At 41.9% G+C, this 16067-nt stretch overlaps 1 protein-coding gene across 5 annotated transcripts in view; it reads right to left on the bottom strand.

Moving 5' to 3' along the window:
• MTA3 (metastasis associated 1 family member 3) overlaps positions 1–7386 on the bottom strand; it is a 228288-nt gene extending 220902 nt beyond the window's left edge. For 3 of the 5 annotated variants that reach the window (XM_030035050.2, XM_030035049.2, XM_030035051.2), the window contains exons 1-3: positions 7264–7385; positions 4943–5010; positions 2920–3013 (exon numbers count right to left, since the gene is read on the bottom strand). In XM_030035050.2, the coding sequence (XP_029890910.1) occupies positions 2920–3013; positions 4943–5010; positions 7264–7291 (190 nt within the window). In that variant the 5' untranslated portion in view covers positions 7292–7385. Of the gene's footprint in view, positions 1–2919; positions 3014–4942; positions 5011–7263 lie in introns of all 5 variants that reach the window. The other 2 variants (XM_030035048.2, XM_030035052.2) reach the window with 2 other exon arrangements.
• Positions 7387–16067: the final 8681 nt, after the last annotated feature.

Raw genomic sequence — 16067 nt, 5'->3', positions numbered from 1 at the left:
AAAAAACCAATCCCCACCTGCCAAAACCTTCAAAAGTGCATTACTTAGGACAGTTTTCGCTATCATAAAGAAAAAAAAAATAAAATTGCTAGCGATATAAAATGTCATCAGAAAAGATCAAGCAGATCTTATACTTAAAAGACTTCTCTAGACACATACAGTGGAGTAACCAGTGACTGAACCAGAATTTAAATTCCATAAGAAACTTGTATCTTTTAGCATTTATTTTATAACAATCCAGGTAGAAGTGCTGAAGCATCAACATGTTTAGAGCTATATAAAACATTCAATTCATAAACATACAAATATTTTGTTTACATACATCATATTTTGAAACAGAACACTGTGGCATTCCATCTAAACATTTAAATTGATTTGACATTTAAGTACATCTGCTGTACGAAAATCCAGGCAAGCAATCCCACACTATGTGCTGTCCCCTGTAACCGTAACATACATCTCGTAAGATAACTCAGCTGTACAAATTCCACAGATTGGTCAGAAAGAAAACATTATGTACAGAGGAAACGTCCACAGAAAAACCAAATCCATAAGAATGCTGGGTTAGAAGACTTACAACCTGTGAGACCAAGGCATTCTAAAGATGCTTGTTGAATCAGCTAGAAATTACGTTTCTATTTTCTCACTAGAAAACAGCAAGAGAATCTCAATAGAGAAAACATGATGGAAGATTCCATGGTACTTCTACTGACACCAACAAATCCCTATTATGCTATAGTGGAAGAGCAACAGACCGTCAACAAGTCCTTTATATCAAAGTGCTGACAAAATGGCAATCTAAAACTCACAAAGGAAATAGAAAAATCTTATTCACTTTTCCAGATTGAATGATGCCCACAGAACTAACACACCCTTTTCTAAAAAATAAGCCAACCAAAAAAACTTAAAAGATTCACGTTTTAAAAGTCAAATGAAAAATAACTGTACTTCCAGTAAAATTGTTATCCTCTTCATCCTTCCATGCCCCCTCCATTAGAAAGGAAAAACAAAAAAATGCGCTGGAAAGCTTAGTGAAGCTCACTAGAAGTTCTATGTTTCTATACGCTTCACATGGGAGAACTCAAAAGACTATAATGATTGTGGAGGTAGACTACCGTCAAATAGGTCACCAATAATTATAAAGTGTACCCAACCATATTAGAAAAACATCTAAATAAATCATTCCCTTCGAACATAAGCAAGATGTACCTTCTTTCTTTAAAAACCAAGCTAGTACTTCAAACTATGTACTCAAATCACCTCCGCTTCTCTAGGACCAATGAAAGAATAAAACTGTCCTAGTTTCAGCTGGGATAGAGTTAACTGTCTTCCTAGTAGCTGGTACAGTGCTATGTTTTGAGTTCAGTATGTGAAGAATGTTGATAACACTGATGTTTTCAGTTGCTGCTAGTAGTGTTTAGACTAATGTCAAGGATTTTTCAGCTTCTCATGCCCAGCCAGCGAGAAAGCTGGAGGGGCACAAGAAGTTGGCACAGGACACAGCCAGGGCACCTGACCCAAAGTGGCCAATGGGGTATTCCATACCTTGTGACGTCCCATCTAGTATAGGAACTGGGGAGTGGGGGCGGGGAATCGCCGCTGGGGGACTAGCTGGGTGCCAGTCGGCGGGTGGTGAGCAATTGCACTGCGCATCATTTGTACATTCCAATCCTTTCATTATTACTGTTGTCATTTTATTAGTGTTATCATTATCATTATTAGTTTCTTCTTTTCTGTTCTATTAAACCGTTCTTATCTCAACCCGTGGGTTTTGCTTCTTTTTCCTGATTTTCTCCCCCATCCCACTGGGTGGGGGGGGAGTGAGTGAGCGGCTGCGTGGTGCTTAGTTGCTGGCTGGCGTTAAACCATGACAAAAACAAAAGCTGAAAGCTGGCTGTTTCTCTTCACTAACGGTACTTGTATTAGTAAAATTATCAGAATTTGACATTAAAAAAATACCTTAAAATTTGTTTAAGTGCCTAATTACTTCATCATGTATCTACACACAAAAGATGGCATCAGGTCATGTCTTTAAAGAGATTCATCCCGATAAATTAGAGAACAGAGATTTATAATCCCTCCATCACTTATTCACGTATTAATTTTGAAAACTCAAGTATCATTTATAATCAGTATGTTACTTAACAGTATATGGCAAGAAATTTACCAGATGTTGACATATTTAACACATCAGTTATTTACAAACATCAGTGCAATATTTTGCAAATAACTATTTTCTCAAACACCTCAGTTTTTTAGGGTCTGGTTTTGTCTTCAGAATTATACTTTAATTATAAAGTTATGGAAAAAATATCATATTTCAGTTGTAGACCAAATGGCAGCTACCAAAAAAAGTTAAGTTCATGATGAAAATGGGACTTTTTTTTCCTATTAACACTTGCTGCTTCTCTGAAAAACCAATGAGATGATGCTTACTACTATTTTACTGATTAATATCTACGTTTAGCATAAATGCACATAACAGCTATTTTACAATCCCTAGTGATTTTCAGTCTCCAATAACACATTTCATCCTTTACAGTAAGCAATACGCGATTATGTCCAACTCAAAAAACTCAAATCAAATCCTCCTGAACGCTCTTAAGCTTAAATTGACTTACACCCAACATTTACTTCTGACATAAAAAAAGAAATATGGCTGTATCTTCCAGATGAAAAAGTATATTCTTTTTTTTTCAAATGGAGACTTTCAATCACTTTAATACAGCTTAACTTAAGTCCCAGAAGCAACTACTAGGAGCAGGGCCAGTATCAGATAATGCTAAGCATCTAACTTGGTATTAATTAATGCCTAATATAAATATATATTCCACATGCCAAAGAAATGCAATTTTAAGTAGCTGCAGAAACAGAACAGGCTATGATAGAAAGAAAAAATGCCCTATACGATCTACTTACTAGCATGCTTATCTGCAAGCATTATAAGGCTGTTGGAAATATCTCTTCGCCTGTAAAAACACACCACTTTTGCTTCCACGTTTCCATTGGCAGTCTACAAAAGAAAGATAAAATAAGTCAGTATGTATCTTTCCTTAGCTGAGTAATACAAATTAAATGTCCTCTGCTTGCAATTTTCCCTCATGTTAGTAGTTCTCACATGGTCAGGCTGAAATCAACAGAATTACTCAAGTAAGTAAAAACTTCCTGACACAGGCCAATATCAATTTCAGATCAGACAACAGTATTGATAATAATTATTTAGTCCTAAGAATTTATATATTATTCAGCTGTTTAGAGATGTAATGCCAGTATTATGTTAACGTTAGAATCCTTAAGAAGTATTAGAAGCTTGTGAACATTTCTTTGCAACCTAGCTTTAGACAGAAATGTATATTTCCAAGTTCTCTAGCATTTTTTTGGAATCATATTTAATATAACATGGTTTATTTGAAAATTCACTTCAGCTCCTAAGATAAAAGAGCTATTTAGTTCACAGTTGTTTTCATGGCTCATTACAGGGCTCATGCTCTTTAGCCTGATAATGTAAAGAATCTACTAATATTTGAAGAACTGTACCCTCTTTCTTGTTATGAAAAGTACAAAATTAGTTCATTACCTTGAGTTATTTATTTAAAACTCAAGATGTGGCACTGAGAAGTATCATGTTTTAATTAAGTTTCTTACCAAAAAAAAAAAAAGCACCTTATCTCCAGTAAAATGATACCCAAAGCATTTCATTACATATTTGCGTAACATCTCCATGTTTGCTCAATGCCTTTAACACATGAAAGCACATAATTCACAATTAAGATATCTGGACTATAGCCTCGAAACTCTCTTTAAATAAAAATTTAAAAAAAGAAAATCAATACATGACTCTGCTCTACCATCCACGAGCAAGATTAAATTATGGCAATGCAGTTTAAAGATAATAAACATTACATTCAGAACATGACTGGAATCGCTACAATTACTGCAAATAAAAAGTATTCCCCTCCAATAAAAGTCCAAAATGATTTGCCATCCACAAGTTCAGTGAATGTTGTGTTGGACAGCACTAACAGGTAATGTGGTTGATGTCTGCTATGGAGTAGTGTCACGTTCCATCAGTAAGAAGAAAACTGTTTGCAGGTCACCAGTTTTTTAATTCATTTTCTAACCACAGAAAAAAATAATCTTTATCATTATTTACATCACAACAGGCATTTTGATCATTAACTTTTGACATAATGTATCAGTAAGTTTTAATACTGCTTGATGGAATAGTAAAAATATGCCATGCTAAAAAAAAAAAAAAAAAATAAATTTAAATCCCACACCAATCTTAGTAATACAAGAATGAAGAAAAATAATCATACCCTCCCTAAAATGACACTCTGAAAAGCCTCTATTCTTTATATAAATACACTCATAAAGACAAAGAATACAGTCTCTATTTCTCTTCAAAAGCCCATCCTTCATTCACAGCTGCCAATAAGCAGAGCAATAAACAGCCACAGAAGTCACATACTCTGTTATTTGATCACTGCAAGGTCTCACTGATACCTACTAAGTCTTTACACATACATCCAAAAGCAGACACATTACATGATCGCTATCATTCCAGATGGATTCACAGTGTCATCAACATACAGAGAATTAAATTCATTCATTTCCTCAAGCATTCATAGGATTCGTTTAGAAACTTTTACAGCAGAGTACTCCTGTTCACCAGGAATGATCAACTGGGCATTTCCTTAGATAACACAGAATTACAGGATATCACATAGCAAGATTTCAGTAACTGAAACATGCACAAAATACATAGCAAATCTCAAGAAAGTAAAAAAAAAAACAAAACCAAAAGCAAAAACCAAAAAACCCTCCAAAACCCAGAAAATTCTACCACAATAGAAATCTTATGGAATGGAAATCATTATGTTTTTAAAGAGTGCACTGACTGTTGTCAAAGGTTAAGCAAGAATCTTAGATACTTGTGTACCTTGTTAAGTTCTTCAATTCTCCTAATGAGATATGGATTGCTGGAAGAATTTTCAAAATAAACATAATCTGCAATGGAAAAAGGAAAGATATTGAAATACCAGGAAAAAAAATATGTAAAAGCGTATCATTATTAGTGCAAAAATTTTCTTGTAAACCTAGAAGCTGTTAAAAAGCTGAGATTTCTTAGTAAATGTTAAGACAGTAAAGTATTTCTATACGGAGTTTAACATAATTTGTTCCTACATTCTGGTTATAACTGCACTACACGTGCTTTAATAATCATGCTGAAATAAAGTTAAATGCCTTGTGTTGGAGCTTACATTGTAATTCAGTAATCCACACACTTCATAAATCTTGATATAAAAGCAGCAGTTTCTCACAATCGATTAGGGAAGATTTAAGAATCTTTAGTGAGTTTCTTTATTATGGAGATAAATATTTCTGTAAGATATGCTACCTCACATTTATTATCTGGTGCTGTGGTAGTACGGTTGTCCAAATGAGTAACGTACATTTTATGATACTTGCTTTTGTTGTCATCTCTGTGTAGTAACGCGAACTCTATTAAGCAGTAATAGTCATAAGATTAGCGAGGTTCTTCCAGGACAAAATCTCTTATAGTGTCATTAATATATTTTCATAGAGTATATGGAAGTTTACTCATATCCTGAAAGCTGCCCTCACGTAACATATAAAGAATTGACATGCAGTGCATTTCCTTCAATAGTTTTCTCAAAACTCGTTTCCCTCAAATGAAAAAGCACCCATCAAATGCTAACCACACTTTTACATTCGCTATTTGACTTCTGCACCGTGCACCTTGCAACCTTTATTTAAAAAAATGGGTGGGGGACCAGAATGATGTATAAAGCTCCTCTGCAATGCTTTGACACTACATTACAGTGAAATCGAGCCTCAGGTAGCTCATTTAGCTCTAAAGAAAGAATATGATCTCTGGATATCGTTCACAATTGCTTTTTAAGAGTAGAACAAAAAAATTGAGAATTGATGACCTAAGAAGCAACCCCTACCCAGATTTCAACAGCGCTACTCCGAGAAGGATTACTTTCATGAGTAAAGGCTGACGGGATTACAATCTAAATGCCCTAACGAAGGAGTATGCAGATGGATGACTTGTGGATACATCAGCGTATCTCAGAACAGAGGCAGAAAGAGATTCAAACTACTGTCACCCCTCATTTCCTTGCATCTTCCCTCTCAGCTCAGGCTGCTGAGGAGACAGCAGGAGGAAACAAGCCATTTCTGAGCACCAAGTACTGAAAACCTAACTTGAGCGGTGCACCTGAGCCACAGCGCTAGGAACACAGCCATGTTCACTCCCAAAGGGAGGGCAGCAAAAAGTTATCGGTGTCTATTTCGACAGGCCGGGGGTGGGAAGAGAAACGCCTGCCGTGTTTTTTACCGCCCAAGTGCCCCCCCGCTTTGCGCAGCGCCCAGCAGTCGCGTATGAGCGCACTCCTCAGGGGTCACGTCGGTGAGCAGGAAAGCTGACAGAAATCGCCCGGTTACGCAGCCGGATTTATTATTTCTCCGCGGGAGACGAAGGAAGGCGCGGAGAAACTCCGCCGCTAACGGGAAGGAGCGGGGGCCGGGGTACGGCACGGAGGGAAGCGCCGCCGGGCGCCCCCCCGGGGCGGGCGCCCGCTGCCCGCGCCACGCCGCCGGGGCCCGCCAGGCCGCAGCGCCGGCAGGCTGGGCCGAGGCAGGCCCCCGGGCCGGGGGCGCACGGCCCCCGTAGGCCGCCCCTCGCTCGCCTCGCAGGCGGGGCAGCCTGCTGCGGTGCGCTGGCTCGGCGGGCGGCGGGGCCGGAGGCCCGCCGGGCGGCCCCTTCGCCGCTCGCCGGGGAAGGAGGCGAGGTGAGGCGCGAAGGGAGGCCGTGCCCGGCCCGCGCCGCGGTAAGAGGAGCAGAAAGCCAGCGGCGCCGCCGCTCCCCCCTTCCCCGCGGAGGGCGGCGCTGCCCTTCTCCTCGGCGGTGGGGGCCGGCCTCCCACCCGGCGCACAGGGCTGGCGGGGGAGGAACCTGCGTCCTCCCCCTCCGCCCCGCGGACAGGCCGGCGGCCCCTCTGCGGGGACCGGCTGCCGCCTACCCGCCGCCCGCCCGGGCCTGGCCGCCGCGCTCGGGGCCATGGCGCTGGCCGCGGCAAGCGAAGGGGTGCGGGTGCGCTTCTCTTCACCCCGGCGCGGCGCGCGGCGCGCACCGCCCGCGGCTCAGCGGGGCTCCCCGGCCAGGCCCCGTCCACCGCTGCCGGGCGCAGGGGCCCCCCGGCGCCGGGCGGGCGCTGCCGCGTCCCCACATACCTCCCACTCGGTACATGTTGGCCGCCATGTCTGCGCTCTGCGCCCTCCTCCTGCCGCCGCCTCTGCCGGGCCGGGCTGGGCAACGAGGGAGCGGCTCCCGCGGCCCCTCCGCCCCGCGCTCGCCCCCACCCTGCGCCACCCCTCCCCGCCCGGGCACAGGACACAGCGCCGCGCCTCACGGGGCCGGGGCCGGGGCCGGCGCCGCCTCGGCCGTTTCCGGAGGCGCCCGTGCGGGGAAAGGGTTAAACGCCCGCCCCCACCACTTCCCTCCCTCCCCCGCCGCGCACTGGCCCCGGGGCGGGTCGGAGGCAGGGGCCGGAGGCGCGGGGCGGCGGCCCGGCCGCAGGTGGGGCGGCCCGAGCGGGAGCGGGAGCGGGAGCCGGGCGTTCCCCGGGGAGGTGCGGGCTCCCCCGGCCCGGCGGGCGCCGGACGAGGTGCGTTTCCCTCAGAGCGAGGGCTGCCCGCCGTACCCCAGAGCCCGCCACGTTTTGCGGGCTCCCGCCGCTTTGTCCCAAAACTCGGGAGCCCCGCGCTGCCTGGAAGAAGCGGGTGACTGTTTCTTCCATCTCCCCTCCGGCCCCCTCTTTCTGGGGTTTTTTGGTGGTCGCCTCCTGCCCCGGCGCCGCTTCGTCCCCTGCGGCCGAGGGATCTCTTCCCCCTAGGAAACTCCCAGCAGCAACTCCGAGAAAGTGTCTCACACGCGCGAGCGCGGAGCACCTGTCGGTGACCGACGTGGCGGCTCCTTTGTTCGCCTTCGGAGCAGGACGGAGCCGGGGAGAGCGGGCGGCTTCGGCGGCACCAGCCCGCCCCCGGCAGCGGGGGCACGGCGGCTCCCCGAGGGCTCCGCCGTTGGGAGGGGAGAAGCCAGCTCGCTGGCAACAGGCAGCAGAAAGCGGCTACGACAGAATAAAGATAAATCTAGCAGCGCGGCTCGGAGTCGGGGAGCGTTCAAGGAGATGCTTACAAATCGTCGGATGAGAGGGACGCTTCGAAAACATGAATGCTGATGTAACACGAAGCCATGGCCCCGCGTTTGTATTACACAAAGTTCACACCATCACAAACAATCCACACGCTTTACAAACAAATTGATCCTGCTGTGGAATTCTTCCTTAGGTGAGAAATGCTTTTTAGCATTTTCTTGCAAGGAAGGTGATGATTTATCATTTGTTTCGCATCCTGTATTTTTGCGCACGTAGCTTGAGCATTACCAAGCTTAACATTTCACTTCATCCTGAGCTGCTTGGAAACGTGTTGATTAGAAGGAGGATGAGCTTCCCTGGTGTTTCAAACGATCGTATGCTCTCTTCCCTTTCCCCCTTTAAGTGAATCTGGGACTATTAGGTTAAGATTTCTTCTACTTTTAGGGCACGCTTAATGTCCTGAGTGGCTGCTTTGTGTCAAACAGGCATCCGAGTACCGAATTCCTGAAATACGTGAAGTAGGCATGTGATATTCACAGTGATTTAGTCTCTAATAAACAGCAACACATTCACGCATTGAAAAATTGGAAATCTTCCTCTGTTTTGTCTCCCGACAAGAACGTCTGTGGGAGCTGAAAAGAAAGTCTGCAGAAACTCCTTGGGAAGTAGCAGCTCTGTGCAGCTGGCTATTTCTGGAGACACAGCAACACTACCTTAGCAGATACCTAAATACAAATAGCTAGAAGTTAAATGGGGTGTTATTTTTACTCTTGTGGTTTACTGCTTGGTAAAGGAAACAGGTTAAACTTCCAAGGCAAGAGAACAGTTAATTCAAATAGCTGGCTTGTCGCAGTCATTATCAATTAAACAAAATGCCTCCAAGCTCTTTTCCTCAGCTTAAGACTGCACTTTGACATTAGAGGAGTTTCCCACACTTGGAAGCTTACAATGTACCCTCACCCATCAAGGAGTGGATTTTGGTAGACACGGACTCTCGCTTCCATCATCTGAAGGCATGGCCTATGGAAAAGGAAGGCAGTTCCTGAAGATACAGCATTCGCCTCTCAAAAACATGAGGCAGCAGCCCAGGAAAGCCCATGGTCCCAGCCTGCCCTTTCAGGTTGACAGCCTGAAAATACTAAGAAAAACCCTCTTTATTTACAGTTGCCTAAGGCATGCATCACAGACCAGACAAATGAAGAATGACGTTTATATACCTTAGTACTGAATCACTGGGCCTTGTTATTCACACTAACAGCATTTGTACAGCCACAGACAGCACAACCTGATACTGTATGGTGTCATGCTGCTGTAATTGCATAGTTTAAAGTCACTGCTGCAAGCTGAGGGAGGTAGTGGGCACAGCTAGCTGTGGTCGGGTACCAAGTTGCAGGAATGGTGGTACATTTTATTTCGGTGTAATGTAGACAAAAGCTTGGATACAGTTTATTTTCTGTGCTATCTCAGTGCACAGAATGAGAAAAATTAAAGTTATGTAAACATCTTCATTTTTCTAGATTAAATATAATGGAAAACTCTTGTTTCAACCACAACGTTGTTGAGAAAAAAATTCAGATAAGAGCTTTGTCTTAACCTGGTAAATGAACTGTATTCAGCTACAGACCGAGATTACTTGTGTTGTTCGAAAGAACCACATTTCTGTGGCAACTGAAATCAAAGTTGCAAAATAGATTATTCCTTTTAGAGACACAGATTACCCGAGAACTTCATTTCACAACTTTTTTTTGTTGTGCCATCCCAAGCAGCCCATCATTCTTCCTCATATTCCTCAAAAAAAAAAAAAAAAAAATAGCCAAGAAGAAAAGAATAGAGCGCAAAGGATCATTTTAAAACATAGACCAGTTCCTTGGTCCAGGCTCACCAACAGCCCCCACTGTGAGCTAGATCATAGAATCATAGAATGGTCTGGGTTGGAAAGGACCTTAAATATCATCAAGTTCCAACTCCCCTGCCACGGGCAGGGACACCTTCCACTAGATCAGCAGTACTGAAGGAGATGGAGTCGAGGCACTGAGTGCAGGGCTGCCCGAGGACCTTTTATGGTATTACCAATACCGTGTCTATTTACTTGCCCAGGCTGCACCCTCTTTATTGGCTTTTTCACTTTAGCATCATTGGATGCACCTAAATCATGTATATTAAATACCCGTTAAGCTGACTGGAGCTGTACAATTTTCTTATTGTATTTTAAAAAATGCATGATGAAATACATTTTTTTTCATCTGGGATAATAAAAAAAGTTTCACTTTATAGGCAATTTAAAGCTTCTTTCTCATGTGTAGAATTGGTTGGACAAAGGGAATGGGAATCTGCTAGCAGAGAATTTTATTCCTGAATTTTCATTTTTAATTCCCTATAGCTTTTCAGAGACCAAAAGTTATGTTCAGCCAGTGCCAGAACTCTGGCTGTTCACATGAGTTCAGAGGTTTTAGGACAAATCCTCAAGGATTCTTGCATCAGACACAAAAACTCCTCAGCACCGATGTTCTTTTTCCACTATTGCAGAGCCAAGATGAAAGTTTCAAAAAGCTCCGACAACCTTATCACACCAGAAAGCAGTAGAATGAGGGAACTTCCCTTGCAACTGTCATGCAACATCCTGTTTTGTGTCCAGAAAACTTAATTTCAAAGGTTCCAGCCCAGCATCTTTTCTAAGTAATAAAAGCCTGAATCAAAAAAAAACCCAAAAACACAAACAACCCGCCCACCCCAAAAACCCAAACAAACCCAAACCAACCCATAAAAAAAACCCCAAACCACCACCACCACCCAAAAAAACCAAAACCCCAAGAACTTGCTCACAAAAGACACCAGTACTGAAGACAAATCTTTTTCCTAAATTACTTGCTTAAGGATTAAACTGACAGTTCAGAGGTCTAAAGTAAAATATATTGATAGAGGTGTGTTTAAGAATGGAATACTTTGGGATCTTACAGGTAGAAACATCTTATTGAAATCAACAAAAGCATTGGAAAAGAGAGTTGCTTGAACCTTAATAAAAGGTGCTCGGCTCCTTGTAGAGCTTTCATAAAGACTCACCCTCATGCTGATGCAACAGAAAGTTAAAAGCATTTAGACTTTCCCATCCTTGGGCCATACACAGGACCTGCCTAACTCACAGTGGCTAAGCCTGGAGTTTCTTTTTGGCATGGGTAACCTGGAAGCACAGAAAACATTCAGCAGTTCAAGTTTATGGGTTCACACCAAGGGAACGTGGCTCCCTAGCTAGTAAAACTTTGCTACAATGGATAAACAGGCTGCATGCACATAACCCATGCAAAGAGTTAAAAAAATTACAACGGACTTTACAAATTATCATTTCTTATCAGCCTAAACTCCTACTTACAATGAAAGTAATTCACCGCCACAGAGGACTTCAGTAGTTCACAGACTTGTCCTGTGGCTCAAAAATAATATGTAGTCTGTACAAAGTCACTTTCATCTAGTGTGAACAAACATGCCAGCTAATACAGCTGCACATCGATCAGACTGGCTTACAGGCAGCTAAAAGTACATGCACTTTTTTTTTTTTTTACTAATGCAAAGACACACCATAGCTTGCAAAACCTCATTAATGAATTTGTAGCAGAAACAGAATTCATATTACTGTCACTTAATTAGTCACCAAAGAAAACATTTTTTCCATTTCAGTACTCATGATTATATTTATCAAAATCTTAGATAACTTCCATTTTGTAACAGACATTATATAAGGTGGTTTTTTTGTTTAGTTTACAGGAATATGAAATTCAATGTTTATTATAATAAGCAATAGAAAATTTTAGCTGCCTCTACTGAAACAGAAGCTAGGTACAATCTGTAATAGATGCTTCCATATCAACTTCCTCATAAATCAGAAAAAAAAAAATCCCAACCCTCTCGCAAGAGAAATCATCTTCTCTTGGCATCAGAAATAACATTGGCTTTTTTATTGACTCTGTGAGTCAGATCTCTCAAGAGACTCTTAGCTAAATATGTCACTATTTTCATTAAATATGATTTAAACATTAAAGTTAATTGCTGAATTATCAGTAGTCTGCAGATTTAGACATTCAAGCCAAATCTTAAAAGTTGTAAGAATACCCCTAAATCAATCTGCAGAGAAAAATAGTACTTATGACTGGCAACAAGTTATTATTTGAGTGGGTAGTGAAAAAGAGATACTTGGTAATGGTTTTTCAATAACTATCATACCATTATATAGGTAGATGCTATAGCCTACCATATGGCACCGCTTTGGTACCATACATAATTTCATTTCCCATAAATCATACAACTGAATTAAGGACTTTTTTTCTGCAAAATCAAGTCAGATCTGGACCTGTATGTACTTATCTTCTTGCTCTGACTGAATTTGCTTTAATGAAAACCATCCTATTGCAATGGAAATAATACTACAGGTTTGATGGAGAGAGGGAGGGATGGTAAAGTAGGGTTTATTATTAATCTACTACTAAAGACTAGATATGCAAAACATGCGTTTCTTCCACTCCACAGGCATAACACTCACAGGTTTTTATAATAATCTCAGTAACAGAGTAAAGATCTTATTTTCTAATCAGATTTTAAAAATAAAAGTAAAGTTGCCCATCTAGAGCTTTTGTTATAGCTACCAATTTATTTTGCAGTTCACATCCTAATGGAGAAAAAGCCTACAGCTCTAGGATTCAGTTTGGTACCCCATTCTGTTTGCCAGTTTTAGAGAAGACTTCGGTTCATATCTTGTTTCTGTTAAAGTCAATGTGAGTTTTGTGGTTGCCTCCAGTAGGGGTAAGCTGACACCATTATATACCTCTGTTATCTTTGACATAAGCAAGGTTGCAAATCAGAGCAGTTGGAAGCACACTGGAGTGTTGCATACATCTGCAGCACTCCTAAATGAAGCCATTTTGCGCTTCAACACAATAATACTAGGTAGACATTAAAGACACCACACTGGATTTACTCTTTATCTTTCCCTTTCTCTCAACTGATCTATTTTTCATGCTAAACACCTGCTAAAAAGCTGTCAAAGGTGCTTAATGACACATATTTAAGTAAAGTACAGTACATTCATCTGAGCAGAATTAATTTAAGTCAAGGACTCGGCATCTGTTCAGTTCAGTTTTTCTGGGGATTGAATGATTATGGGCAAGCAACACTGAAGCACAACTTATTGATCAAATGTACCTTCAGTGCCTTACCATGTCTCTAAATACTGCCTTGTGTTTCCATTACAGACGTGTTCGACCCAAACTTCTCAGGTACTGTTTTTACCTTTAGTTTCGAAAATCAGAACAATTTCCTTCTGCAGGTAGCAAGTCTCCAAGTCAGTGCAGTGAGAAGAGGATCACTTATTATTCTTTCGGTAGGAGGAGCTTCACTTCTGGAATGGCTGGATGAATTTCAGGGACATATTTATCAGTGGTATAATACACACGCCTTCCTCTTAAATCAGGGAAATCGTGCCTGCTTACACACAGTGAATTTAACTTTGTGCTCAAGTGACCTTTTTTCCTAACAACAGGCAATATCACAGAGGAGGCCAGTTTGCCTGCCTGATTAACAGGCTTCTGACTAGATGACTTGCATCCAAAAAATCAATCTGGGTACTGTCGAGGAAGAACAGCAGCACTCCACAGAATGGTAGTAATACTGTTATTTTGGAAAGTATTGGCAGTTGACTTTTAAGCGAGTCTTTTACCTAGAGACAATCACATACCTGGCTACAGTCAGTGAATTGCATAAAGTATTTTCTTCGGATGAGTGGAAAGAACAAGTAACGTACCTTTAGGTAGCCAGATTACTGCAGGTAGTTAGAGTTACCACACCAGGCAATAGGTGATGACACAAAAAATATTGTAAGAATGAGAGGATCGCTAGTTGCAAAGCTGGCATGTTTTTTTGTTGTTTGGATTTTGTTTGTTTGTTTGTTTTAAATCAGCTATGTGTTATGCCTGGCAAGAAGAAATAAACAGTTTAAAAACCCTCTTCCCCACAGCACACAAAGTACTGATGGAGAACACTCATGCACTTGGAATACCCTGAGTATTCCCCCTGCATGCAAGGGAACAGGAGATTTTACATATTTCCTAAACAGGACTACAGCAAGGAGCCTAACTTTGGATGTCATATGAACTGATATGTCCTGCAAGTTCTTTAATAATGGCTGTTTGTACCAAATAGGCACAAACAAAAAAACTGAACATACTACCTGCATCTGAAACATCCATATTCAGTAAAAATCTCCCCACTGTTGGAGTTAAGTCTCTCTTCATTGTAGGGAAGGCAGATGCCAATTCTACTTGATGGGTCTGTCATGTCCGTGCTCAGCCTGTCAAGTTTTACTCTTTTCCCTAGCAGATTGAAGATTTTTGGCTCTACAGTTTTCAGGCCCATTTATCAGATGAGCCTCTCACTATTCTTCAATCTCTGCAACTAGACCGTTTCGCAGGTTGGGTCTTGGTTACACCTAAGGATGGAAACCTGTAAAATCTGGATACCTGAGATTAACAGTCTGCAAGTATCCAAGTTTTAATATTCTACAATATTGTCTAGAATACCAAGGAATAGTTTATGTGCTTACAAACAAGTTGTTCTCATCATTTATATTTCAATATAAACAAAAAAGCAGGGTGCATCAGAACTCTTCTCCTTACGAAGCTCCACTAGGAGGCAAGAGTACAACACATAGCTGAGACTAACAAACACACAGAGACAAACCTGAATGTTGCCAATCCCCTGTCTTCCTCAAAACTATCTAACCAACTACTCTGAACTAGGGAATTGGCAATGAAGAAAACTGCTAGGGGAAAACACAAATTCTTGCTCTTCAGGAAGAATGTGACTAAAGAAATGTCTTTTACAGTATGCTCTTTGAAATAACCTAGATTCCTTAAACCAATGGTTCTTCCATACAAATCCGAAAATATTTCAGGGTCCATCCTGTGAGTTCTGCTTTGGGACAGAACTCAAAAATTCCTAAAAAAGAGACACACGTGATAGAAAGAAGGAAGGAATCTTGGGCTCACATGCATACAGTGTGCTTGTTTTCCTATTCTTCTGAACACAAGAATAAGCTATACTGGAATAACCCCCTTTTATACTGCTACAGCTCTTTCCCTTTAGGAATCTGTAAGTTTTTAAACTAATGCATATCAACAGCAATTAAAAAAAAAGGAACATAAACAAACCGCAAAACAACAAAAAAAACCCCAAACCACCAAACAAACCACAACCAAAAAAACCCCCAATTACGTAGCAAGTTATCCAGGACTATTTTCACTGAAGCCAGTTCCTGAATCTCACCAGCATAACAACAAGCAGCCAGGTCAAAGTACAAACATCTGTGTATGTGAAATGCCCAGAAGACATTAGAGAGAAAATAAACACAGCTCATGCTGCTAAATCACATATACGCCGAGACAGAAGAGGCCTGCTCATGCATGTTTCTCAGATCTGCTTCCAGAAGTTCTGGTCTTCTTCCGAAGTGAAGACTCATATCCCTCCGAGGACTGGCTGGATCTGTGAATAAGCAGTGGTCAACATCCAGCCCCTTCACTGTAGGGCTCAGTTCTAACAGGTGCTGAATGCCATCTGCTTCATGAACACCAACCAGAAGGTACCTAATGTACAATACAGGTAGAAGGCCCTCCAACTTTGCAGTGCTAGAGAGTACTGTGTAAGTTCTTTTAATTATTATTCATAACATCAGTTCCCTACAGACTTCTCCATGAAAACAGGAGTCGAAAATAGGACACCGTGACAGGGAGGGGGAAATTGCAATAAAAATATCCTAGCCATAGTGACTGTCAAGCCTTTCAGAATATGACATTTTTAATGAATATTTTAAGAAGATTTCATGTTTTGATTGGGTTCATC

Source organism: Aquila chrysaetos, chromosome 13, assembly GCF_900496995.4.
Source record: "Aquila chrysaetos chrysaetos chromosome 13, bAquChr1.4, whole genome shotgun sequence".
NCBI lineage: Eukaryota > Metazoa > Chordata > Aves > Accipitriformes > Accipitridae > Aquila > Aquila chrysaetos.
Note: the sequence above shows the minus strand (reverse complement) of the source record. Positions and strands in the feature narration are given on the sequence as shown.